At 47.3% G+C, this 27,395-nt stretch overlaps 1 protein-coding gene, 1 non-coding gene and 1 pseudogene across 4 annotated transcripts in view; 2 read left to right on the top strand and 1 right to left on the bottom strand.

Annotated features, from left to right (window-relative positions):
• LOC115116297 (chitobiosyldiphosphodolichol beta-mannosyltransferase) overlaps positions 1–17,035 on the top strand; it is a 25,399-nt gene extending 8,364 nt beyond the window's left edge. For 2 of the 3 annotated variants that reach the window (XM_065010917.1, XM_065010919.1), the window contains 7 exons: positions 950–1,071; positions 1,721–1,759; positions 3,942–4,001; positions 4,977–5,087; positions 5,989–6,103; positions 15,350–15,425; positions 16,137–17,035. In XM_065010917.1, coding sequence (XP_064866989.1) covers positions 950–1,071; positions 1,721–1,759; positions 3,942–4,001; positions 4,977–5,087; positions 5,989–6,103; positions 15,350–15,425; positions 16,137–16,274 — 661 coding nt within the window. In that variant the 3' untranslated portion in view covers positions 16,275–17,035. Of the gene's footprint in view, positions 1–949; positions 1,072–1,720; positions 1,760–3,941; positions 4,002–4,976; positions 5,088–5,988; positions 6,139–15,349; positions 15,426–16,136 lie in introns of those variants that run through there. The other variant, XM_065010918.1, reaches the window with a different exon arrangement.
• LOC135564853 (protein-lysine N-methyltransferase EEF2KMT-like) lies at positions 17,008–27,395 on the bottom strand (annotated as a pseudogene).
• On the top strand, positions 26,262–26,338 carry trnaa-ugc (transfer RNA alanine (anticodon UGC)). The gene has a single exon. It is a non-coding gene; the product is annotated as a tRNA-Ala (tRNA).

The raw sequence follows: 27,395 nt of genomic DNA, 5'->3' as shown, positions 1-27,395 counted from the left end.
CTGTACTACAGTTATCCTCTTGGTTCTGGAGGAACACAGGGCCTGTACTACAGTTATTCTCTTGGTTCTGGAGGAACACAGGGCCTGTACTATAGTTATCCTCTTGGTTCTGGAGGAACACAGGGCCTGTACTATAGTTATCCTCTTGGTTCTGGAGGAACACAGGGCCTGTACTACAGTTATCCTCTTGGTTCTTGAGGAACACAGGGCCTGTACTACAGTTATCCTCTTGGTTCCTGGAGGAACACAGGGCCTGTACTATAGTTATCCTCTTGGTTCTGGAGGAACACAGGGCCTGTACTATAGTTATCCTCTTGGTTCTGGAGGAACACAGGGCCTGTACTACAGTTATCCTCTTGGTTCTGGAGGAACACAGGGCCTGTACTATAGTTATCCTCTTGGTTCTGGAGGAACACAGGGCCTGTACTATAGTTATCCTCTTGGTTCTGGAGGAACACAGGGCCTGTACTATAGTTATTCTCTTGGTTCTGGAGGAACACAGAGCCTGTACTATAGTTATCCTCTTGGTTCTGGAGGAACACAGGGCCTGTACTATAGTTATTCTCTTGGTTCTGGAGGAACACAGGGCCTGTACTACAGTTATCCTCTTGGTTCTGGAGGAACACAGGGCCTGTACTACAGTTATTCTCTTGGTTCTTGAGGAACACAGGGCCTGTACTATAGTTATCCTCTTGGCTCTGGAGGAACACAGGGTCTGTACAACAGTTATCCAACGTTGCCGGTCTTGGGCTGCTTTCTTTGCCTTTTAACAGTATAAGGAACAGTTATTATAATGTCATTACTCTATCAAATACATTTAACAGACATGACATAACACATGTTTATAATCACTGTGTTTCTGTTTATATTGGAGAGATAAAGAACTATCATAAATATATATATATATTACACGATCATAGGCATGTTATAACCCCTGTGTCTGTTACAGTGGTGAGCGACCTGGTGATGAGACAGAGAGAACAGCGTTTACATGTCGTGACCCCAGTGACCTTTCTGTGACTTTGACCTCAGGTCGACCTGCCCTACTGATCAGCAGCACCAGCTGGACCGGTCAGTACCCCATAGGCACAGTTTGAGTCCCAAATGGCACCCTATTCTCCATAGGGCTCTGGTCAAAAGTTGTGCACTACATTAGGGAATTAGGGTGCCATTTCGTAAGCAGAAGGAGACTCTGCATTTTATTCAGTTTAAATTGGAAGTTTTTCTGGATTTTTACCCCAATCCAAATAGTTTTTCTTACCTCAAGAGCAGTTCTACCCTCATCCAAACATCCTGATCGCGCAAGTTTACATTCTGTTAGGAGTCAGGTCAGGATGGGGATCAGACTAGAGGGGCGGCAGCGTAGCCTAGTGGTTAGAGTGTTGGACTAGTAACCGAAAGGTTGCAAGTTCGAATCCCTGAGCTGACAAGGTACAAATCTGTCGTTCTGCCCCTGAACAGGCAGTTAACACACTGTTCATAGGCCGTCATTGAAAATAAGAATTTGTTCTTAACTGACTTGCCTAGTAAAAGAAAGATAAAATAAAAAGAGCCAGATTATATTATGTTAGGATGGGGGTCAGACCAGAGGTTTTCTGTGTTAGCGCCAGGATTGTATTTTATGTGTTTAGTTGACACGTGTACAACGTAAGTACACACAGCTGTCAGGTGTAAACACTTGTTAGGGTGTCTCACTGTTTCCCCTGTCTGTGTTCAACAGAGGATGAGGACTTCTCCATTCTGCTGAAGGCTCTGGAAGGTAATCATTACCATCTGCAGTTGGGCCCCATTTTAAAGAGCATCCTCCCTCCCATCCTCCCTCCCATCCTCCCTCCCATCCTCCCTCCCTTCCTCCCATCCTCCCATCCATCCATCCTCCCATCCTTCCTCCCATCCTCCCTCCCATCCATCCATCCTTCCTCCCATCCATACATCCTCCCTCCCTCCCATCCATCCTCCCTCCCATCCATCCTCCCTCCCATCCTCCCTCCCTCCCTCCCTCCCTCCCTCCCTCCCCCTCCCTCCCTCCCTCCCTCCCTCCCCCTCCCTCCCTCCCTCCCATCTATCCTCCCTCCCATCTATCCTCCCTCCCATCTATCCTCCCTCCCCTCCTCCCTCCCTCCCTCCCTCCCTCCCATCTATCCTCCCATCCTCCCATCCTCCCTCCCATCCTCCCTCCCATCCATCCATCCTCCCTCCCATCCTCCCTCCCATCCTCCCTCCCATCCATCCATCCATCATCCTCCCTCCCATCCATCCATCCTCCCTCCCATCCATCCATCCATCCATCCATCATCCTCCCTCCCATCCATCCTCCCTCCCATCCATCCATCCATCCTCCCTCCCATCCATCCATCATCCTCCCTCCCTCCCATCCATCCATCCTCCCTCCCATCCATCCTCCCTCCCATCCATCATCCTCCCTCCCATCCATCCATCCATCATCCTCCCTCCCTCCCATCCATCCATCATCCTCCCTCCCATCCATCCATCCATCCTCCCTCCCTCCCATCCATCCATCCATCCTCCCATCCATCATCCTCCCTCCCTCCCATCCATCCTCCCTCCCTCCCATCCTCCCTCCCATCCTCCCTCCCATCCATCCTCCCTCCCTCCCATCCTCCCTCCCTCCCATCCATCCATCCTCCCTCCCATCCATCCATCCATCCATCATCCTCCCTCCCATCCATCCATCATCCTCCCTCCCTCCCATCCATCCATCCATCATCCTCCCTCCCTCCCATCCATCCATCCATCATCCTCCCTCCCTCCCTCCCTCCCATCCATCCTCCCTCCCATCCATCATCCTCCCATCCATCCATCCTCCCTCCCATCCATCCAGCCATCATCCTCCCTCCCATCCATCCATCCTCCCTCCCTCCCATCCATCCATCATCCTCCCTCCCTCCCATCCATCATCCATCCATCATCCTCCCTCCCATCCATCCATCCTCCCTCCCTCCCATCCATCCATCATCCTCCCTCCCATCCATCCATCCATCCATCCTCCCTCCCATCCATCCATCCATCATCCTCCCTCCCTCCCATCCATCCATCCATCCATCCTCCCTCCCATCCATCATCCTCCCTCCCTCCCATCCATCCATCCTCCCTCCCTCCCTCCCATCCATCATCCTCCCTCCCTCCCATCCTTCCTCCCATCCATCCATCATCCTCCCTCCCTCCCATCCATCCATCCTCCCTCCCATCCATCCATCCATCCATCCATCCTCCCTCCCATCCATCATCCTCCCTCCCTCCCATCCATCATCCTCCCTCCCTCCCATCCATCCATCCATCCATCCATCCATCCATCCATCCATCCATCCTCCTCCCTCCTCCCTCCCATCCATCCATCCTCCCTCCCTCCCATCCATCCTCCCTCCCATCCATCCATCAGTGACTATAATTCACCTGTCTAGTCATTCTTCATTAGAATCAATCATGTCTAATCAGTGATTCTAATTCACCTGTCTAGTCATTCTTCATTAGAATCAATCATGTCTAATCAGTGATTCTAATTCACCTGTCTAGTCATTCTTCATTAGAATCAATAATGTCTAATCAGTGATTCTAATTCACCTGTCTAGTCATTCTTCATTAGAATCAATCATGTCTAATCAGTGATTCTAATTCACCTGTCTAGTCATTCTTCATTAGAATCAATCATGTCTAATCAGTGATTCTAATTCACCTGTCTAGTCATTCTTCATTAGAATCAATCATGTCTAATCAGTGATTCTAATTCACCTGTCTAGTCATTCTTCATCAGAATCAATCACGTCTAATCAGTGATTCTAAGAGAGAAAGGAAAGAGACCTCTCAGTGTTGTCCTCTTAGGGCCCATGGGGCTCTGGTAAAAAGGTAGTGCACTACATGGGGAGTAGGGTGCTGTTTGGGATACAAGCCCTTGTATTAACCTTGTGTGTTTTCTCTACCAGACTACGAGGGGTTTGTGAAAGCAGGAGCCTCTCTTCCCTCGCTGGTCTGTGTCATCACAGGTAACTATAGTGTTGACAGTGTACTGCAGGTCTTTATGGTCCAGGTAACTATAGTGTAGACAGTGTACTGCAGGTCTGTGTGGTCCAGGTAACTATAGTGTTGACAGTGTACTGCAGGTCTGTGTGGTCCAGGTAACTATAGTGTTGACAGTGTACTGCAGGTCTTTATGGTCCAGGTAACTAGTGTTGACAGTGTACTGCAGGTCTGTGTGGTCCAGGTAACTAGTGTTGACAGTGTACTGCAGGTCTTTATGGTCCAGGTAACTATAGTGTAGACAGTGTACTGCAGGTCTTTATGGTCCAGGTAACTATAGTGTAGACAGTGTACTGCAGGTCTTTATGGTCCAGGTAACTATAGTGTAGACAGTGTACTGCAGGTCTTTATGGTCCAGGTAACTATAGTGTAGACAGTGTACTGCAGGTCTTTATGGTCCAGGTAACTATAGTGTTGACAGTGTACTGCAGGTCTGTGTGGTCCAGGTAACTAGTGTTGACAGTGTACTGCAGGTCTTTATGGTCCAGGTAACTATAGTGTTGACAGTGTACTGCAGGTCTTTATGGTCCAGGTAACTATAGTGTAGACAGTGTACTGCAGGTCTCCTATACCCTCCACCTCTACACTCTAACCACTAGGCTACCTGCCTCCTCTACCCTCTAACCACTAGGCTAAAGCACTTTGACATGCTGCGTCTGATTAGGTCTTTTGACCAATCAGATCTCTTTTGACCAATCAGATCAAGTCTTTTGACCAATCAGATCAAGTCTTTTGACCAATCAGATCAAGTCTTTTGTCCAATAATTGGGCAAAATATCAGAATTGAGCTGCCTGTGTAAACGCAGCGTTTTTTTGTCAAATGCTGATGTAAAAAGGGGCCTTAGGAATAAATGTGATTCGATTGAGAATCCTCACAAAACAATGACATACTGTTAACCCTAGATACGTGTTGTTTCAATTCCCTGTGTGTGTGAGACCAGGTAAGGGTCCTCAGAAGGACCACTACAGGAAGCTGATCGACACCCTGAGCTTTGAGCACGTGAAGATCTGTACTCCATGGCTGGAGGCAGAGGACTACCCTGTTCTGCTAGGTTAGTGTGGTCTCCCTGTCCCAGGCTCAGCAGGTCTGTACTCCATGGAGACAGAGGACTACCCTGTTCTGCTAGGTTAGTGTGGTCTCCCTGTCCCAGGCTCAGCAGGTCTGTACTCCATGGAGACAGAGGACTACCCTGTTCTGCTAGGTTAGTGTGTTCTCCCTGTCCCAGGCTCAGCAGGTCTGTACTCCATGGAGACAGAGGACTACCCTGTTCTGCTAGGTTAGTGTGGTCTCCCTGTCCCAGGCTCAGCAGGTCTGTACTCCATGGAGACAGATGACTACCCTGTTCTGCTAGGTTAGTGTGTTCTCCCTGTCCCAGGCTCAGCAGGTCTGTGGAGACAGAGGACTACTCCATGGCTGGAGACAGAGGACTACCCTGTTCTGCTAGGTTAGTGTGTTCTCCCTGTCCCAGGCTCAGCAGGTCTGTACTCCATGGAGGCAGAGGACTACCCTGTTCTGCTAGGTTAGTGTGTTCTCCCTGTCCCAGGCTCAGCAGGTCTGTACTCACATGGAGGCAGAGGACTACCCTGTTCTGCTAGGTTAGTGTGTTCTCCCTGTCCCAGGCTCAGCAGGTCTGTACTCCATGGAGACAGAGGACTACCCTGTTCTGCTAGGTTAGTGTGTTCTCCCTGTCCCAGGCTCAGCAGGTCTGTACTCCATGGCTGGAGGCAGAGGACTACCCTGTTCTGCTAGGTTAGTGAGGTCTCCCTGTCCCAGGCTCAGCAGATGTGTGTGTGTGTGTGTGTGTGTGTGTGTGTGTGTGTGTGTGTGTGTGTGTGTGTGTGTGTGTGTGTGTGTGTGTACTGATGTTCTGTATGTTCTCCTGTCCCAGGCTCAGCAGGTGTGTGTGTGTGTGTGTGTGTGTACTGATGTTCTGAATGTTCTCCCTGTCCCAGGCTCAGCAGATCTGGGTGTTTGTCTCCATAAGTCGTCCAGTGGTCTGGACCTGCCTATGAAGGTGGTGGACATGTTTGGCTGCTGTCTGCCTGTCTGTGCCATCCACTTCTACTGGTGAGACAGGACTCTTTAACAGTCCACTTCTACTGGTGAGACAGGACTCTTTAACAGTCCACTTCTACTGGTGAGACAGGACTCTTTAACAGTCCACTTCTACTGGTGAGACAGGACTCTTTAACAGGCACCTTCTGACACCATGTCCACACACACTGTCTGTGCTGTCACCTTCTACTGCTGAGGGAATACTCTAAACCCTGGGTCACCTTCTACTGCTGAGGGAATACTCTAAACCCTGGGTCACCTTCTACTGCTGAGGGAATACTCTAAACCCTGGGTCAACAGTCACCTTCTACTGCTGAGGGAATACTCTAAACCCTGGGTCACCTTCTACTGCTGAGGGAATACTCTAAACCCTGGGTCACCTTCTACTGCTGAGGGAGTACTCTAAATCCTGGGTCACCTTCTACTGCTGAGGGAATACTCTAAACCCTGGGTCAACAGTCACCTTCTACTGCTGAGGGAATACTCTAAACCCTGGGTCACCTTCTACTGCTGAGGGAATACTCTAAACCCTGGGTCAACAGTCACCTTCTACTGCTGAGGGAATACTCTAAACCCTGGGTCAACAGTCACCTTCTACTGCTGAGGGAATACTCTAAACCCTGGGTCAACAGTCACCTTCTACTGCTGAGGGAATACTCTAAACCCTGGGTCACCTTCTACTGCTGAGGGAATACTCTAAACCCTGGGTCACCTTCTACTGCTGAGGGAATACTCTAAACCCTGGGTCACCTTCTACTGCTGAGGGAATACTCTAAACCCTGGGTCACCTTCTACTGCTGAGGGAAAACTCTAAACCCTGGGTCACCTTCTACTGCTGAGGGAATACTCTAAACCCTGGGTCACCTTCTACTGCTGAGGGAATACTCTAAACCCTGGGTCACCTTCTACTGCTGAGGGAGTACTCTAAACCCTGGGTCACCTTCTACTGCAGAGGGAATACTCTAAACCCTGGGTCACCTTCTACTGCTGAGGGAATACTCTAAACCCTTGGTCACCTTCTACTGCTGAGGGAGTACTCTAAACCCTGGGTCACCTTCTACTGCTGAGGGAATACTCTAAACCCTGGGTCACCTTCTACTGCTGAGGGAATACTCTAAACCCTTGGTCACCTTCTACTGCTGAGGGAATACTCTAAACCCTGGGTCACCTTCTACTGCTGAGGGAATACTCTAAACCCTGGGTCACCTTCTACTGCTGAGGGAAAACTCTAAACCCTGGGTCACCTTCTACTGCTGAGGGAGTACTCTAAACCCTGGGTCACCTTCTACTGCTGAGGGAATACTCTAAACCCTGGGTCACCTTCTACTGCTGAGGGAATACTCTAAACCCTGGGTCAACAGTCACCTTCTACTGCTGAGGGAATACTCTAAATCCTGGGTCACCTTCTACTGCTGAGGGAATACTCTAAATCCTGGGTCAACAGTCACCTTCTACTGCTGAGGGAATACTCTAAACCCTGGGTCACCTTCTACTGCTGAGGGAATAGTCTAAACCCTGGGTCACCCTCTACTGCTGAGGGAATACTCTAAACCCTGGGTCACCTTCTACTGCTGAGGGAATACTCTAAACCCTGGGTCAACAGTCACCTTCTACTGCTGAGGGAATACTCTAAACCCTGGGTCACCTTCTACTGCTGAGGGAAAACTCTAAACCCTGGGTCACCTTCTACTGCTGAGGGAAAACTCTAAACCCTGGGTCAACAGTCACCTTCTACTGCTGAGGGAATACTCTAAACCCTGGGTCACCTTCTACTGCTGAGGGAATACTCTAAACCCTGGGTCACCTTCTACTGCTGAGGGAATACTCTAAACCCTGGGTCACCTTCTACTGCTGAGGGAATACTCTAAACCCTGGGTCAACAGTCACCTTCTACTGCTGAGGGAATACTCTAAACCCTGGGTCAACAGTCACCTTCTACTGCTGAGGGAATACTCTAAACCCTGGGTCAACAGTCACCTTCTACTGCTGAGGGAATACTCTAAACCCTGGGTCAACAGTCACCTTCTACTGCTGAGGGAATACTCTAAATCCTGGGTCACCTTCTACTGCTGAGGGAATACTCTAAATCCTGGGTCAACAGTCACCTTCTACTGCTGAGGGAATACTCTAAACCCTGGGTCACCTTCTACTGCTGAGGGAATACTCTAAACCCTGGGTCACCTTCTACTGCTGAGGGAATACTCTAAACCCTGGGTCACCTTCTACTGCTGAGGGAATACTCTAAACCCTGGGTCAACAGTCACCTTCTACTGCTGAGGGAATACTCTAAACCCTGGGTCACCTTCTACTGCTGAGGGAATACTCTAAACCCTGGGTCACCTTCTACTGCTGAGGGAAAACTCTAAACCCTGGGTCACCTTCTACTGCTGAGGGAATACTCTAAACCCTGGGTCACCTTCTACTGCTGAGGGAATACTCTAAACCCTGGGTCAAATCAAATCAAATCAAATTTTATTTGTCACATACACATGGTTAGCAGATGTTAATGCGAGTGTAGCGAAATGCTTGTGCTTCTAGTTCCGACAATGCAGTGATAACCAACAAGTAATCTAACTAACAATTCCAAAACTACTGTCTTATACACAGTGTAAGGGGATAAGGAATATGTACATAAGGATATATGAATGAGTGATGGTACAGAGCAGCATACAGTAGATGGTATCGAGTACAGTATATACATATGAGATGAGTATGTAGACAAAGTAAACAAAGTGGCATAGTTAAAGTGGCTAGTGACATAAGAATGCAGTCGATGATCTAGAGTACAGTATATACATATGCATATGAGATGAATAATGTAGGGTAAGTAACATTATATAAGGTAGCATTGTTTAAAGTGGCTAGTGATATATTTACATCATTTCCCATTATTAAAGTGGCTGGAGTTGGGTCAGTGTCAATGACAGTGTGTTGGCAGCAGCCACTCAATGTTAGTGGTGGCTGTTTAACAGTCTGATGGCCTTGAGATAGAAGCTGTTTTTCAGTCTCTCGGTCCCAGCTTTGATGCACCTGTACTGACCTCGCCTTCTGGATGATAGCGGGGTGAACAGGCAGTGGTTCGGGTGGTTGATGTCCTTGATGATCTTTATGGCCTTCCTGTAACATCGGGTGGTGTAGGTGTCCTGGAGGGCAGGTAGTTTGCCCCCGGTGATGCGTTGTGCAGACCTCACTACCCTCTGGAGAGCCTTACGGTTGAGGGCGGAGCAGTTGCCGTACCAGGCGGTGATACAGCCCGCCAGGATGCTCTCGATTGTGCATCTGTAGAAGTTTGTGAGTGCTTTTGGCGACAAGCCGAATTTCTTCAGCCTCCTGAGGTTGAAGAGGCGCTGCTGCGCCTTCTTCACGACGCTGTCAGTGTGAGTGGACCAATTCAGTTTGTCTGTGATGTGTATGCCGAGGAACTTAAAACTTGCTACCCTCTCCACTACTGATCCATCGATGTGGATAGGGGGGTGTTCCCTCTGCTGTTTCCTGAAGTCCACAATCATCTCCTTAGTTTTGGTTATTTTCCTGACACCACACTCCGAGGGCCCTCACCTCCTCCCTGTAGGCCGTCTCGTCGTTGTTGGTAATCAAGCCTACCACTGTTGTGTCGTCCGCAAACTTGATGATTGAGTTGGAGGCGTGCATGGCCACACAGTCGTGGGTGAACAGGGAGTACAGGAGAGGGCTCAGAACGCACCCTTGTGGGGCCCCAGTGTTGAGGATCAGCGGGGAGGAGATGTTGTTGCCTACCCTCACCACCTGGGGGCGGCCCGTCAGGAAGTCCAGAACCCAGTTGCACAGGGCAGGGTCGAGACCCAGGGTCTCGAGCTTGATGACGAGCTTGGAGGGTACTATGGTGTTGAATGCCGAGCTGTAGTCGATGAACAGCATTCTCACATAGGTATTCCTCTTGTCCAGGTGGGTTAGGGCAGTGTGCAGTGTGGTTGAGATTGCATCGTCTGTGGACCTATTTGGGCGGTAAGCAAATTGGAGTGGGTCTAGGGTGTCAGGTAGGGTGGAGGTGATATGGTCCTTGACTAGTCTCTCAAAGCACTTCATGATGACGGAAGTGAGTGCTACGGGCGGTAGTCGTTTAGCTCAGTTACCTTAGCTTTCTTGGGAACAGGAACAATGGTGGCCCTCTTGAAGCATGTGGGAACAGCAGACTGGTATAGGGATTGATTGAATATGTCCGTAAACACACCGCCAGCTGGTCTGCGCATGCTCTGAGGGCGCGGCTGGGGATGCCGTCTGGGCCTGCAGCCTTGCGAGGGTTAACACGTTTAAATGTCTTACTCACCTCGGCTGCAGTGAAGGAGAGACCGCATGTTTTCGTTGCAGGCCGTGTCAGTGGCAATGTATTGTCCTCAAAGCGGGCAAAAAGTTATTTAGTCTGCCTGGGAGCAAGACATCCTGGTCCGTGACTGGGCTGGGTTTCTTCTTGTAGTCCGTGATTGACTGTAGACCCTGCCACATGCCTCTTGTGTCTGAGCCATTGAATTGAGATTCCACTTTGTCTCTGTACTGACGCTTAGCTTGTTTAATAGCCTTGCGGAGGGAATAGCTGCATTGTTTATATTCGGACATATTACCAGACACCTTGCCCTGATTAAAAGCAGTGGTTCGCGCTTTCAGTTTCACGCGAATGCTGCCATCAATCCACGGTTTCTGGTTTGGGAATGTTTTTATCGTTGCTATGGGAACGACATCTTCGACGCACGTTCTAATGAACTCGCACACCGAATCAGCGTATTCGTCAATATTTCCATCTGACGCAATACTGAAACATGTCCCAGTCCACGTGATGGAAGCAGTCTTGGAGTGTGGAGTCAGCTTGGTCTGACCAGCGTTGGACAGACCTCAGCGTGGGAGCCTCTTGTTTTAGTTTCTGCCTGTAGGCAGGGATCAGCAAAATGGAGTCGTGGTCAGCTTTTCCGAAAGGGGGCGGGGCAGGGCCTTATATGCGTCGCGGAAGTTAGAGTAACAATGATCCAAGGTTTTACCACCCTGGTTGCGCAATCGATATGCTGGTAAAATTTAGGGAGTCTTGTTTTCAGATTAGCTTTGTTAAAATCCCCAGCTACAATGAATGCAGCCTCCGGATAAATGGTTTCCAGTTTGCAAAGAAATAAAGTTCGCTCAGAGCCATCGATGTGTCTGCTTGGGGGATATATACGGCTGTGATTATAATCGAGGAGAATTCTCTTGGAAGATAATGCGGTCTACATTTGATTGTGAGGAATTCTAAATCAGGTGAACAGAAGGATTTGAGTTCCTGTATGTTTCCTTCATCACACCATGTCTCGTTAGTCATGAGGCATACGCCCCCGCCACTCTTCTTACCAGAAAGATGTTTGTTTCTGTCGGCGCGATGCGTGGAGAAACCCGTTGGCTGCACCGCGTCGGATAGCGTCTTCCCAGTAAGCCATGTTTCTGTGAAGCAGAGAACGTTGCAGTCTCTGATGTCCCTCTGGAATGCTACCCTTGCTCGGATTTCGTCAACCTTGTTGTCAAGAGACTGGACATTGGCAAGAAGAATGCTGGGGAGTGGTGCGCGATGTGCCCTTTTTCGGAGTCTGACCAGAACACCGCCTCGTTTCCCTCTTTTTCGGAGTCGTTTCCTTGGGTCGCTGCATGCATCCATTCCGTTGTCCTGTTTGTAAGGCAGAACACCGGATCCGCGTCGCAGAAAACATATTCTTGGTCGTACTGATGGTGAGTTGGCGCTGATCTTATATTCAGTAGTTCTTCTCGACTGTATGTAATGAAACCTAAGATGACCTGGGGTACTAATGTAAGAAATAACACGTAAAAACAAAAAACTGCATAGTTTCCTAGAACGCGGCGGGCGGCCATCTCAGTCGGCGCCTTCTACTGCTGAGGGAATACTCTAAACCCTGGGTCAACAGTCACCTTCTACTGCTGAGGGAATACTCTAAACCCTGGGTCAACAGTCACCTTCTACTGCTGAGGGAGTACTCTAAACCCTGGGTCAACAGTCACCTTCTACTGCTGAGGGAGTACTCTAAACCCTGGGTCACCTTCTACTGCTGAGGGAATACTCTAAACCCTGGGTCACCTTCTACTGCTGAGGGAGTACTCTAAACCCTTGGTCACCTTCTACTGCTGAGGGAGTACTCTAAACCCTGGGTCACCTTCTACTGCTGAGGGAGTACTCTAAACCCTGGGTCACCTTCTACTGCTGAGGGAATACTCTAAACCCTGGGTCACCTTCTACTGCTGAGGGAATACTCTAAACCCTGGGTCAACAGTCACCTTCTACTGCTGAGGGAAAACTCTAAACCCTGGGTCAACAGTCACCTTCTACTGCTGAGGGAATACTCTAAACCCTGGGTCAACAGTCACCTTCTACTGCTGAGGGAATACTCTAAACCCTGGGTCACCTTCTACTGCTGAGGGAATACTCTAAACCCTGGGTCACCTTCTACTGCTGAGGGAATACTCTAAACCCTGGGTCACCTTCTACTGCTGAGGGAATACTCTAAACCCTGGGTCAACAGTCACCTTCTACTGCTGAGGGAAAACTCTAAACCCTGGGTCAACAGTCACCTTCTACTGCTGAGGGAATACTCTAAACCCTGGGTCAACAGTCACCTTCTACTGCTGAGGGAATACTCTAAACCCTGGGTCACATTCTACTGCTGAAGGAGTACTCTAAACCCTGGGTCACCTTCTACTGCTGAGGGAGTACTCTAAACCCTGGGTCACCTTCTACTGCTGAGGGAGTACTCTAAACCCTGGGTCACCTTCTACTGCTGAGGGAATACTCTAAACCCTGGGTCAACAGTCACCTTCTACTGCTGAGGGAGTACTCTAAACCCTGGGTCACCTTCTACTGCTGAGGGAATACTCTAAACCCTGGGTCACCTTCTACTGCTGAGGGAATACTCTAAACCCTGGGTCACCTTCTACTGCTGAGGGAATACTCTAAACCCTGGGTCAACAGTCACCTTCTACTGCTGAGGGAATACTCTAAACCCTGGGTCAACAGTCACCTTCTACTGCTGAGGGAATACTCTAAACCCTGGGTCACCTTCTACTGCTGAGGGAATACTCTAAACCCTGGGTCACCTTCTACTGCTGAGGGAATACTCTAAACCCTGGGTCACCTTCTACTGCTGAGGGAATACTCTAAACCCTGGGTCACCTTCTACTGCTGAGGGAATACTCTAAACCCTGGGTCACCTTCTACTGCTGAGGGAAAACTCTAAACCCTGGGTCAACAGTCACCTTCTACTGCTGAGGGAATACTCTAAACCCTGGGTCAACAGTCACCTTCTACTGCTGAGGGAATACTCTAAACCCTGGGTCAACAGTCACCTTCTACTGCTGAGGGAAAACTCTAAACCCTGGGTCACCTTCTACTGCTGAGGGAAAACTCTAAACCCTGGGTCACCTTCTACTGCTGAGGGAAAACTCTAAACCCTGGGTCACCTTCTACTGCTGAGGGAAAACTCTAAACCCTGGGTCACCTTCTACTGCTGAGGGAATACTCTAAACCCTGGGTCACCTTCTACTGCTGAGGGAGTACTCTAAATCCTGGGTCAACAGTCACCTTCTACTGCTGAGGGAATACTCTAAACCCTGGGTCACCTTCTACTGCTGAGGGAATACTCTAAACCCTGGGTCACCTTCTACTGCTGAGGGAATACTCTAAACCCTGGGTCACCTTCTACTGCTGAGGGAAAACTCTAAACCCTGGGTCACCTTCTACTGCTGAGGGAAAACTCTAAACCCTGTGTCACCTTCTACTGCTGAGGGAATACTCTAAACCCTGGGTCACCTTCTACTGCTGAGGGAATACTCTAAACCCTGGGTCAACAGTCACCTTCTACTGCTGAGGGAATACTCTAAACCCTGGGTCACCTTCTACTGCTGAGGGAATACTCTAAACCCTGGGTCACCTTCTACTGCTGAGGGAATACTCTAAACCCTGGGTCAACAGTCACCTTCTACTGCTGAGGGAATACTCTAAACCCTGGGTCACCTTCTACTGCTGAGGGAATACTCTAAACCCTGGGTCACCTTCTACTGCTGAGGGAATACTCTAAACCCTGGGTCAACAGTCACCTTCTACTGCTGAGGGAATACTCTAAACCCTGGGTCAACAGTCATCTTCTACTGCTGAGGGAATACTCTAAACCCTGGGTCACCTTCTACTGCTGAGGGAATACTCTAAACCCTGGGTCACCTACTACTGCTGAGGGAAAACTCTAAACCCTGGGTCACCTTCTACTGCTGAGGGAATACTCTAAACCCTGGGTCACCTTCTACTGCTGAGGGAATACTCTAAACCCTGGGTCACCTTCTACTGCTGAGGGAGTACTCTAAATCCTGGGTCAACAGTCACCTTCTACTGCTGAGGGAATACTCTAAACCCTGGGTCAACAGTCACCTTCTACCCCCATGCAGAGAGGCTATGTGCTGATCTGATCTGTTTTGGACGGAGTTTCCTGTGCTGTGTTTAATGTGGATCTAACCCTGTTATATTCTCCTGTGTTGTCAGTCTCTCTGTTATATTCTCCTGTGTTGTCAGTCTCTCTGTTATATTCTCCTGTGTTGTCAGTCTCTCTGTTATATTCTCCTGTGTTGTCAGTCTCTCTGTTAACCCTGTTATATTCTCCTGTGTTGTCAGTCTCTCTGTTATATTCTCCTGTGTTGTCAGTCTCTCTGTTAACCCTGTTATATTCTCCTGTGTTGTCAGTCTCTCTGTTAACCCTGTTATATTCTCCTGTGTTGTCAGTCTCTCTGTTATATTCTCCTGTGTTGTCAGTCTCTCTGTTATATTATCCTGTGTTGTCAGTCTCTCTGTTAACTCTGTTATATTCTCCTGTGTTGTCAGTCTCTCTGTTATATTCTCCTGTGTTGTCAGTCTCTCTGTTAACTCTGTTATATTCTCCTGTGTTGTCAGTCTCTCTGTCAACCCTGTTATATTCTCCTGTGTTGTCAGTCTCTCTGTTAACCCTGTTATATTCTCCTGTGTTGTCAGTCTCTCTGTTATATTCTCCTGTGTTGTCAGTCTCTCTGTTATATTCTCCTGTGTTGTCAGTCTCTCTGTTAACCCTGTTATATTATCCTGTGTTGTCAGCCTCTCTGTTATATTCTCCTGTGTTGTCAGTCTCTCTGTTAACTCTGTTATATTCTCCTGTGTTGTCAGTCTCTCTGTTAACCCTGTTATATTCTCCTGTGTTGTCAGTCTCTCTGTTAACTCTGTTATATTCTCCTCTGTAGTCTACATGAGCTGGTGAAACACGAGGAGAACGGGTTGATCTTCAAAGACTCTGAGGAACTATCTGGACAGCTCAAGGTACAGTAATATAATACTACTGTTCAGCTGAGGAACTATCTGAACAGCTCAAGGTACAGTAATATAATACTACTGTTCAGCTGAGGAACTATCTGGACAGCTCAAGGTACAGTAATATACTACTACTGTTCAGCTGAGGAACTATCTGGACAGCTCAAGGTACAGTAATATACTACTACTGTTCAGCTGAGGAACTATCTGGACAGCTCAAGGTACAGTAATATAATACTACTGTTCAGCTGAGGAACTATCTGGACAGCTCAAGGTACAGTAATATACTACTACTGTTCAGCTGAGGAACTATCTGGACAGCTCAAGGTACAGTAAGTTCCTCAGCTGAACAGTAGTAGTATATATCTGAACAGCTCAAGGTACAGTAATATAATACTACTGTTCAGCTGAGGAACTATCTGGACAGCTCAAGGTACAGTAATATAATACTACTGTTCAGCTGAGGAACTATCTGGACAGCTCAAGGTACAGTAATATACTACTACTGTTCAGCTGAGGAGATACAGAAACCCCTGATTTATCCCACATCACTTCCCAGTGGTATGATCCTGTCAACTGCCATCTGTCTTATCTGACTGTAACCAGTTCCTGTGACAGTGGTATATGGTCTGATATACACATGGCTGTTTTAGACAGGATCCAATCTACCCGTAAATTTTTTTTAAAAACTGTTCATGTCCCTATGTTGTGTCTCTCCAGTCTCTGCTGTGGGACTTCCCTGACTGTGAGGATGAGGGCAAACTGGGTCAGTTCAGGGGGAACCTCCGGGCCAGTGGGGGGCAGCGGTGGGACCAGAACTGGGACCAGAATGTCCTGCCTCTCCTCACTGCACCCTGACTCCCCCTGTTAGACAGACCTCTTTACAGCAGCTGACTCATCCCCTCTCTACATCTTCGCTCCGTTTCAAACCCACTTTTTGAGCCTCCAATCTTGAACATTTTAACAGACGCTCTTATCCAGAACGACTTACAGGAGCAATTAGGGTTAAGTGCCTTGTTCAAGGGCACATCCACAGATGTTTCACCTAGTCTGCTCGGGGACTCAAACCAACGACTTTTCGGTTACTGGCCGAACGCTCTTAACCGTTAGGCTACCTGCTCTGAACTGCTAGGCTACCTGCTCTGAACCGCCAGGCTACCTGCTCTGAACCGCTAGGCTACCTGCTCTGAACCGCTAGGCTACCTGCTCTGAACCGCTAGGCTCCCTGCTCTGAACCGCCAGGCTACCTGCTCTGAACCGCTAGGCTACCTGCTCTGAACCGCTAGGCTACCTGCTCTGAACCGCTAGGCTACCTGCTCTGAACCGCTAGGCTACCTGCTCTGAACCGCTAGGCTCCCTGCTCTGAACCGCTGGGCTACCTGCTACCAACTGCCACATGGTCTCCACTTTGAGGACCTGTCGGAAAGAGAGATCGTTACATCAGGCTAGTCTTTCCTCTGCTCTCTCTCTCTCCCCTTTTCTCTCTCTCCTTCTGTGGATCTCTTCATTCCAGGCCGTTTAGATTCTCCTCTTAAACAACACTTGATGTGTATGTTGATGATAATGTATAAATGGGATATTTTCCACACAATGTAAATAAAGACTTTATTACACAGTAATACACATCTGGTTCTGGCTTGGTCTCATATTGTGTGCATCCCAAATGGCACCCTATTCCCTATCTAGTGCACTACTTTTAACCACAAGCCCTATGGACCCTGGTCAAAAGTAGTGCACTTACAATGGGAATAGGATGCCATTATTATATGTAGAGTTTGATCATCTCTATGGTGGCTTGTCTGTTGTAAAAGAACACATGGGTCACTGGTCCTGTCATGACCTCATGTTGGATTCCAGAACTTTCTGTGGGAGAGAAAAACAAAGGAGAAGTTATAGATCCATCAGTTTCAGAGGTGTAGAATTATAGACGCATCAGTTTCAGATGTGTATAATTATAGACCCATCAGTTTCAGATGTTTATAATTATAGATGCATCAGGAAAGGACTTCATCCAAGGCAATAGGATTAGATCTCTCCAGAACAGTGGAGATGGACGAGATCAATCACATGTATTTATAAAGCCCTTATTTACATCAGTTGTCACCTAGAACTTCACTGTAACCCGGGATACAAGGTGACGAGGCCACTTGAAGACTATTGAGGTTCGTCCTCTACAGTATCTATGGGTTGGAGAGTCTCATCCTCTACAGTATCTATGGGTTGGAGAGTCTCATCCTCTACAGCACATATGTCAGAGTCAAGGCCCGCGGGCCACATCCGGCCCGCAAGAAGGTTTTTTACGGCCCCTGGGATGATCTTGATTTATTATTAGAACCGGCCCGCAGCAAGCCGGCAGCCCGCAGATCTTTTACACGCACCAATACTACATTTCCCACAATGCAAAGGTGACGCACCGAGCAGTAGGCTGCTTCATTTCAATATTTATTGGCACAGCAGTCGTCAGCATCACAGTAAAATTAACTTTCAGATACCCATCAAAAATGGCAAAACGGAAGGTGGATACTGAGAACCGGGGTTTCAACCAAGGTTTTAGTTGGAGTCCATTTGACTTTGACACCCCTGAAGAGGATGAGACTGGAAAACCCATAGATACTGTGAGGATGAGACTCTCTGACCCATAGATACTGTAGATCTGAGACTCTCAACCCATAGATACTGTAAGCAGGGTGTCAAAGTCAAATGGACGGAGGGCCAAATAAAAATCAGCTACAAGAGGAATTAAAACGAGGGCCGGACTGTTCTCGAATGTTCATTGAAAAATTTTTAAATGACCAGGCTAGTCTAGTGAACCTAATTGAACCTTGAAAACCTAACAAATATATTACAATATGATCAGATAAATAAAGGGGGATTTTCTTATGGCTCTGAGTAAAGTTTTAATTTTCAACAGACACAAAGACAAATTTCCTTTATATAAATATCCCCATAACATGAACATTAAATGAAAGAAACCATTCAAGGCACCATCAGTAGACCATATTTTCTCTTTTAGCAAAAGTGGGCTAAATTTACTGAAAAGAAAAAAAACAATAATAGCAATTTTCTATCATCCACTCAACTGAAATTTTTAAAAATATAATTGGATTGAAATACAAAAATAAAGTGCAAAAATCTATTAATCAAAAACAACACTTTGTTTAAGGAGAAGTAACATGCAGTGAAAACAAATATTACATTTTAACTTTTAAACTTGAACTGAGTAAAACTCTAAATATGTGATTGCATTAATGTTCACTTGTTTGAGGTTGAGGTGATACTTGAGATGGTGTCCCATCTTTTCCACAAGTTCATCAATGTTGACAAGGCTCTGAGCTGAAGAAATCCTCAGAATTGAGTGGAGGTGTTCAGCAGTAAGTCGACTTCTGTGTGATGTTTTGTTCAGGTTCATCAAAGAAAACAGTTGTTCACACAGGTATGTGCTGAAACATAGACAACGTTTTGAGCAGCCTGGATGCACAGCTGGGGCATTGTGCCGGGAGGAAGGGCGAACTTGCAACCCATGGAGCATGTTTTGCCCTCAGTGCATCATTGCATTGGAGGTCAATCAACTCCATTTGGAGGTTTGGTGGTGAGCTTTCCACGTCAACAGCAAATGGGTTACCAGAGCAGTTCCAACCTGCTTTTTTGTGCTTCAAAGTCAGCAAATCGGCGTCGAAAGTCAGCGGCAAGCATACCTATTTTATCAGCCAACTGTGTGCTCGGGAACGCACTGGTAGAGAGCTTCTCTTTCATGGTCTGGCAGCTGGGAAAGTGGCTCAAATTTTCTTTCCGCATCTGCGTCTCCCAAGAGTGTTTGGTTTTAAATGCCTTCACTGTACTGTACATATCAGAGATGACACGATCCCGACCCTGCAGCTGCAAGTTTATTGCATTCAGATGACTCGTAATGTCACACAGAAAAGCCATTTCAAACAGAAACATTTCGCAGATGCGGAGTTGTGTTGTGTCTTTCCCAGCTGTCCAAGAACAGACAAATCTCCTCACGAAGCTCGAAACATCTTTGAAGCACCTTTCCTGGCTTAGCCATCGCACCTCTGTGTGATAAGGCAAATCACCATGCTCGTTTGCTGACTTTGAAATGCCTTGAACTGCAGGATTCAAACCTTTGGCTCTGATAAAGTTAACTGTGCGCGTGATGATGCTCATTACATGCTCCATTTTCAAGGTTGATTTACCGCACAACGCTTCCTGGTGTATGATACAATGATAAGCTGTCAGCTCACCTGTCGCGTTTTCCTCTTGCATCTTTTCCCGTATCTTCGCCACCAGTCCGCTCCTGTGTCCACACATCGCAGGTGCTCCGTCGGTTGTCAAACCCACGAGTTTTTCCCAAGGCAGCTCCATCTCATTTACATCTTGACACCTCTTCATACAAATCATGCCCCGTAGTTGTGCCATGCATAGGACGTAAAGCCAAAAACTCCTCTGTCACGCTTAGGTTGGAGTCCACTCCGCGGATGAAAATTGACAACTGGGCAATGTCAGAAATGTCGGTGCTCTCATCCACAGCCAAGGAATATGCAATAAAATCTTTTCCCTTTTTCACAAGCTGCTCTTTTAGATTGATGGACAACTGGTCTACTCTTTGGTGTTTCTGCTCAGACTCACATTTAAAAAGAGTTGCCTTTTTTTGGGCAAACTTTTCACAAACTTTAATCATGCAGTTTTTGATGAAATCCCCCTCCGTAAATGGCCGGGCTGATTTAGCGATCTCTTCTGCCAAAATAAAACTGGCCTTGACAGCAGCCTGGCCTTGTGATTTGGCTTTTTTGAACAGAGCCTGTCGAGATTTGAGGCCTCGTTTTGATTCCTCTGCCTTTTGTAGCCTTTGTTCCATGTCCATATTCTTGTTTTTGTCCGGTGTATTTTCATAATGTCGTCTCAGATTATACTCTTTCAGTACCGCCACACTTTCTCCACACAGAAGACACACAGGTTTTCCAGCTACCTTCGTGAACATATTGACTCCCACCTTGTTTGAAACCCCGGTTCTCAGTATCCACCTTCCGTTTTGCCATTTTTGATGGGTATCTGAAACTTAATTTTACTGTGATGCTGACGACTGCTGTGCCAATAAATATTGAAATGAAGCCCTACTGCTCTTGTAGCTGACCTTTGCATTGTGGGAAATGTAGTATTTGCGTGTAAAAGATCTGCGGGCTGCCGGCTTGCTGGGGCCGGTTCTAATAATAAATCAAGATCATCCCAGGGGCCGTAAAAAACCTTCTTGCGGGCCGGATGTGGCCCGCGGGCCTTGACTCTGACATATGTGCTCTACAGTATCTATGGGTTGGAGAGTCTCATCCTCTACAGTATCTATGGGTTGGAGAGTCTCCTCACTATTGAGGTTCAACCTCTACAGTATCTATGGGTTGGAGAGTCTCCTCACTATTGAGGTTCATCCTCTACAGTATCTATGGGTTGGAGAGTCTCCTCACTATTGAGGTTCATCCTCTACAGTATCTATGGGTTGGAGAGTCTCCTCACTATTGAGGTTCATCCTCTACAGTATCTATGGGTTGGAGAGTCTCCTCACTATTGAGGTTCATCCTCTACAGTATCTATGGGTTGGAGAGTCTCCTCACTATTGAGATTCGTCCTCTACAGTATCTATGGGTTGGAGAGTCTCCTCACTATTGAGGTTCGTCCTCTACAGTATCTATGGGTTGGAGAGTCTCCTCACTATTGAGGTTCGTCCTCTACAGTATCTATGGGTTGGAGAGTCTCCTCACTATTGAGGTTCATCCTCTACAGTATCTATGGGTTGGAGAGTCTCCTCACTATTGAGGTTCGTCCTCTACAGTATCTATGGGTTGGAGAGTCTCCTCACTATTGAGATTCATCCTCTACAGTATCTATGGGTTGGAGAGTCTCCTCACTATTGAGGTTCATCCTCTACAGTATCTATGGGTTGGAGAGTCTCCTCACTATTGAGGTTCGTCCTCTACAGTATCTATGGGTTGGAGAGTCTCCTCACTATTGAGGTTCATCCTCTACAGTATCTATGGGTTGGAGAGTCTCCTCACTATTGAGGTTCGTCCTCTACAGTATCTATGGGTTGGAGAGTCTCCTCACTATTGAGGTTCGTCCTCTACAGTATCTATGGGTTGGAGAGTCTCCTCACTATTGAGGTTCGTCCTCTACAGTATCTATGGGTTGGAGAGTCTCCTCACTATTGAGGTTCGTCCTCTACAGTATCTATGGGTTGGAGAGTCTCCTCACTATTGAGGTTCATCCTCTACAGTATCTATGGGTTGGAGAGTCTCCTCACTCAGCTGCTCTTTGAAACAGTTGGTTTACTACTAATGATACATTAAACTTGTAAAGCTATTTTCATTAGTTCTCTCAAAGCTCTAGGTTTAGTACTGACCTAGCTGGTGTTTAAAACTGTTATATGTGTCGGGGTTTCTGATGGTGGAGGAGATGTAGACATCAGGAGGGCTGCCATTGGCCGAACACCTCAGGATCTTAGAGAGAAGCTTCACCAGACAGCCAATGATATCTGGATCGTAAACTACATCTATAACACAGGAAACAACAGGACATGTGTCAGCTGACAACAATAGAATTAGGAAACAACAGGACATGTGTCAGCTGACAACAATAGAATTAGGAAACAACAGGACATGTGTCAGCTGACAACAACAGAATTAGGAAACAACAGGACATGTGTCAGCTGACAGAATTAGGAAACAACAGGACATGTGTCAGCTGACAGAATTAGGAAACAACAGGACATGTGTCAGCTGACAGAATTAGGAAACAACAGGACATGTGTCAGCTGACAACAATAGAATTAGGAAACAACAGGACATGTGTCAGCTGACAACAATAGAATTAGGAAACAACAGGACATGTGTCAGCTGACAACAATATAATTAGGAAACAACAGGACATGTGTCAGCTGACAGAATTAGGAAACAACAGGACATGTGTCAGCTGACAGAATTAGGAAATACATTTGATCCCTCACCAGCACCGGGGGGCTGTTCCAGAAAGCTGGATCAATTAGTTAGCCAGGTAACAGCCAGGTACCTGCCAGGTAACTACCGGGTAACAGCCAGGTAACAGCCAGGTAACTACCAGGTAACAGTCAGGTAACTGCCATGTAACAGTCAGGTAACTGCCAGGTAACAGCCAGGTAACTGCCAGGTAACTGCCAGGTAACTACCAGGTAACAGTCAGGTAACTGCCAGGTAAGTACCAGGAAACTACCAGGTAATAGCCAGGTAACAGTCAGGTAACTGCCAGGTAAGTACCAGGTAACTACCAGGTAACAGTCAGGTAACTGCCAGGTAAGTACCAGGTAACAGCCAGGTAACAGTCAGGTAACTGCCAGGTAAGTACCAGGTAACTACCAGGTAATAGCCAGGTAACAGTCAGGTAACTGCCAGGTAATAGCCAGGTAACAGTCAGGTAACTGCCAGGTAACAGTCAGGTAACTGCCAGGTAACAGTCAGGTAACTGCCAGGTAACAGTCAGGTAACTGCCAGGTAATAGCCAGGTAACAGTCAGGTAACTGCCAGGTAACAGTCAGGTAACTGCCAGGTACTGGCTAACTAATAATATCTTTTGAGAAATTTTTGTTGTAATTAAAGGCTGGATTCAATCCATATCGCCAAAGCATCGCAGAAGATCTGCATACAAATGTAAAGGTCATTTCTGACTGAGTTGACATATGCAGTGTTTATTGTGAAGTGTCCGTGACAGAGGGAACATATGCAGTGTTTATTGTGAAGTCTCCGCGACAGAGGGAACATATGCAGTGTTTATTGTGAAGTCTCCGTGACAGAGGGAACATATGCAGTGTTTATTGTGAAGTCTCCGTGACAGAGGGAACATATGCAGTGTTTATTGTGAAGTCTCCGCGACAGAGGGAACATATGCAGTGTTTATTGTGAAGTCTCCGCGACAGAGGGAACATATGCAGTGTTTATTGTGAAGTCTCCGCGACAGAGGGAACATATGCAGTGTTTATTGTGAAGTCTCCGCGACAGAAGGAACATATGCAGTGTTTATTGTGAAGTCTCCGCGACAGAAGGAACATATGCAGTGTTTATTGTGAAGTCTCCGTGACAGAGGGAACATATGCAGTGTTTATTGTGAAGTGTCCTTGACAGAGGGAACATATGCAGTGTTTATTGTGAAGTCTCCGCGACAGAGGGAACATATGCAGTGTTTATTGTGAAGTCTCTGCGACAGAGGGAACATATGCAGTGTTTATTGTGAAGTCTCCGCGACAGAAGGAACATATGCAGTGTTTATTGTGAAGTCTCCGCGACAGAGGGAACATATGCAGTGTTTATTGTGAAGTGTCCGTGACAGAGGGAACATATGCAGTGTTTATTGTGAAGTCTCCGCGACAGAGGGAACATATGCAGTGTTTATTGTGAAGTCTCCGTGACAGAGGGAACATATGCAGTGTTTATTGTGAAGTCTCCGCGACAGATGGAACATATGCAGTGTTTATTGTGAAGTCTCCGCGACAGAGGGAACATATGCAGTGTTTATTGTGAAGTCTCCGTGACAGAGGGAACATATGCAGTGTTTATTGTGAAGTCTCCGCGACAGAGGGAACATATGCAGTGTTTATTGTGAAGTCTCCGCGACAGAAGGAACATATGCAGTGTTTATTGTGAAGTCTCCGTGACAGAGGGAACATATGCAGTGTTTATTGTGAAGTGTCCGCGACAGAGGGAACATATGCAGTGTTTATTGTGAAGTGTCCGCGACAGAGGGAACATATGCAGTGTTTATTGTGAAGTGTCCGCGACAGACGGAACATATGCAGTGTTTATTGTGAAGTGTCCGCGACAGAGGGAACATATGCAGTGTTTATTGTGAAGTGTCCGCGACAGAGGAACATATGCAGTGTTTATTGTGAAGTCTCCGTGACAGAGGGAACATATGCAGTGTTTATTGTGAAGTGTCCGCGACAGAGGGAACATATGCAGTGTTTATTGTGAAGTCTCCGCGACAGAGGGAACATATGCAGTGTTTATTGTGAAGTGTCCGCGACAGAGGGAACATATGCAGTGTTTATTGTGAAGTGTCCGCGACAGAAGGAACATATGCAGTGTTTATTGTGAAGTGTCCGCGACAGAAGGAACATTACCTTTAAAGCGGATCTTCAGCTTTACGGATTGAATAGAATAGAGCCAGACCATGTTCCTACCTGCAGCGATGACCGTGGCGGCTCCGATCTCTCTCAGCTGCTTCTCTGTCACCTCCTCCCAGTCCAGATGCTCCACACACACTCTGGGAGAGTTCTGGTTGTCCAGCCCATTGAGCTGGACGTTGTCCCTCAGTCTATGTAGAACGCTGAGGTGACAGTCACTGAACACGTAGCTGGAGGGACTGCAGGACCTACACACTGCTATACCAGTCAACCCTACACCACTGCCCAGCTCTAGGACTGTCCTGTAGGAGAGAGCAGAGACAGGACTCACACACACAGGGAGAGGACCTACACACTGCTATACCAGTCAACCCTACACCACTGCCCAGCTCTAGGACTGTCCTGTAGGAGAGAGCAGAGACAGGACTCACACACACAGGGAGAGGACCTACACACTGCTATACCAGTCAACCCTACACCACTGCCCAGCTCTAGGACTGTCCTGTAGGAGAGAGCAGAGACAGGACTCAACACACAGGGAGAGGACCTACACACTGCTATACCAGTCAACCCTACACCACTGCCCAGCTCTAGGACTGTCCTGTAGGAGAGAGCAGAGACAGGACTCACACACACAGGGAGAGGACCTACACACTGCTATACCAGTCAACCCTACACCACTGCCCAGCTCTAGGACTGTCCTGTAGGAGAGAGCAGAGACAGGACTCACACACACGGAGAGGACCTACACACTGCTATACCAGTCAACCCTACACCACTGCCCAGCTCTAGGACTGTCCTGTAGGAGAGAGCAGAGACAGGACTCACACACACAGGAGAGGACCTACACACTGCTATACCAGTCAACCCTACACCACTGCCCAGCTCTAGGACTGTCCTGTAGGAGAGAGCAGAGACAGGACTCACACACACAGGGAGAGGACCTACACACTGCTATACCAGTCAACCCTACACCACTGCCCAGCTCTAGGACTGTCCTGTAGGAGAGAGCAGAGACAGGACTCACACACACAGGGAGAGGACCTACACACTGCTATACCAGTCAACCCTACACCACTGCCCAGCTCTAGGACTGTCCTGTAGGAGAGAGCAAAGACAGGACTCACACACACACACACACACAGGCAGAGGACACTCACATTACACACCAGATTGAGATTAGGAGTAGTAACCACAGCATGAGTTGTAGACAGAACACAATGACATAACACACACAGTAATGTACCAACCTGTCAGTGAAGAGGTGTGTGTTCTCCAGACAGAACACACACAGTAGTGTACCAACCTATCAGTGAAGAGGTGTGTGTTCTCCAGACAGAACACACACAGTAATGTACCAACCTGTCAGTGAAGAGGTGTGTTCTCCAGACAGAACACACACAGTAGTGTACCAACCTATCAGTGAAGAGGTGTGTGTTCTCCAGACAGAACACACACAGTAGTGTACCAACCTATCAGTGAAGAGGTGTGTGTTCTCCAGAGCCCATTCTGCGAGGTAAAGAGCAGCCTCCCATGTGACCAGGCCTGTAGTTCCTTCAGAGATCACAGCTGTACTCTCTGATAGACTCACTGCTTCTCCACACGGCTACACACACACACACACGTACGGTAAATATAAAATGTATATTTAATTAAAATAATCATGAATTGAATAATAATTGTATTATTTTAAAGGATAAAATAGAGGTCCCGTGTGGCTCGGCTGGTAGAGCGTGGTGCTTGCAACGCCAGGGTTGTGGGTTCAATTCCCACGGGGGGACCAGTACGAAAACAATGTATTCACGCACTACTGGAAGTTGTTCAGGATAAGAGCGTCTGCAAAATGTAGAACACAGCTTCTGTTAAATACAGTGTGTGTGTGTGTGTAGTACCAGTAAATAGCTCTTGTAGCACTCTGTCCCCTCCTCTACCCCAGGACTTCCCCAGTGCATCATAGAGCTCATCCAGGGCTCCCTCCCACTGGCTTCATGCTGCACACAGGGAAGACAAGCATCACATTACCGTTGTTTGCTTTAATAATATACTTAGACTTTATTCTATTCATGTGAAACGTGTAAGAATTGCGTTTTTTTAAATGCACCAGTTACTGTGCGATAGCGAACTATTTTCTGACAGAATGATACCAGACCAAAAATATATCAGATAAAAGAACTCACCCTTTTGATGAGCTGAGACAGAAACAGTCTCCTATATCTTACTGAGGGAGGATGTTTACAGCACAGTGGGTGAAGGCATGTCTGGAAACAGGTGACAATAGTAATTGTTAGTGTGGTTTCCAACTCGGTAATCCAATGTACTGTTTCTATATATTTAACTAAATAGGTGCGACATTAAAAAAAATAATGCTTTTGACAGGCAATACCTGCTTTAGAATATCTAGAATCATTTCTGATGAGCTGTCGGTCTCGAGCTCCCTTTCAAGGGACTGTAGAAAACAACAACAAATGATGTTTTTACTGTATTCATGTCTTACTATTCCTAAACAATAAAAAAATAAAGAAATACATTAAATTTATGATGCAGACCCTACAGTACAACATGCAAGCAGCCCCGCTACTTACATTCCATGGGAAATTTGGCAGTTGACCCATAGTGAAAAAGGAGACTTTAAAGTTATATATAACGTCTGCTCTATTCCTTATGCACGTGACTTCGGTTTTGTCGGTCTGATCCTTAGACCGATACATTTCGTTAATTTTAAACCAACCCGAGAATGGAATTACACTAAACCACAGGCTGGCCACGTGTTTCCCTGAGTTTGTTGTCTTCCTCTTTTACCCAAGAAGCACTCCTCCTGTCGCAATGCCTGATGGTCAATG

The sequence above is a fragment of the Oncorhynchus nerka genome, linkage group LG26 (genome assembly GCF_034236695.1).
Source record: "Oncorhynchus nerka isolate Pitt River linkage group LG26, Oner_Uvic_2.0, whole genome shotgun sequence".
Classification (NCBI taxonomy): Eukaryota; Metazoa; Chordata; class Actinopteri; order Salmoniformes; family Salmonidae; genus Oncorhynchus; species Oncorhynchus nerka.
Note: the sequence above shows the minus strand (reverse complement) of the source record. Positions and strands in the feature narration are given on the sequence as shown.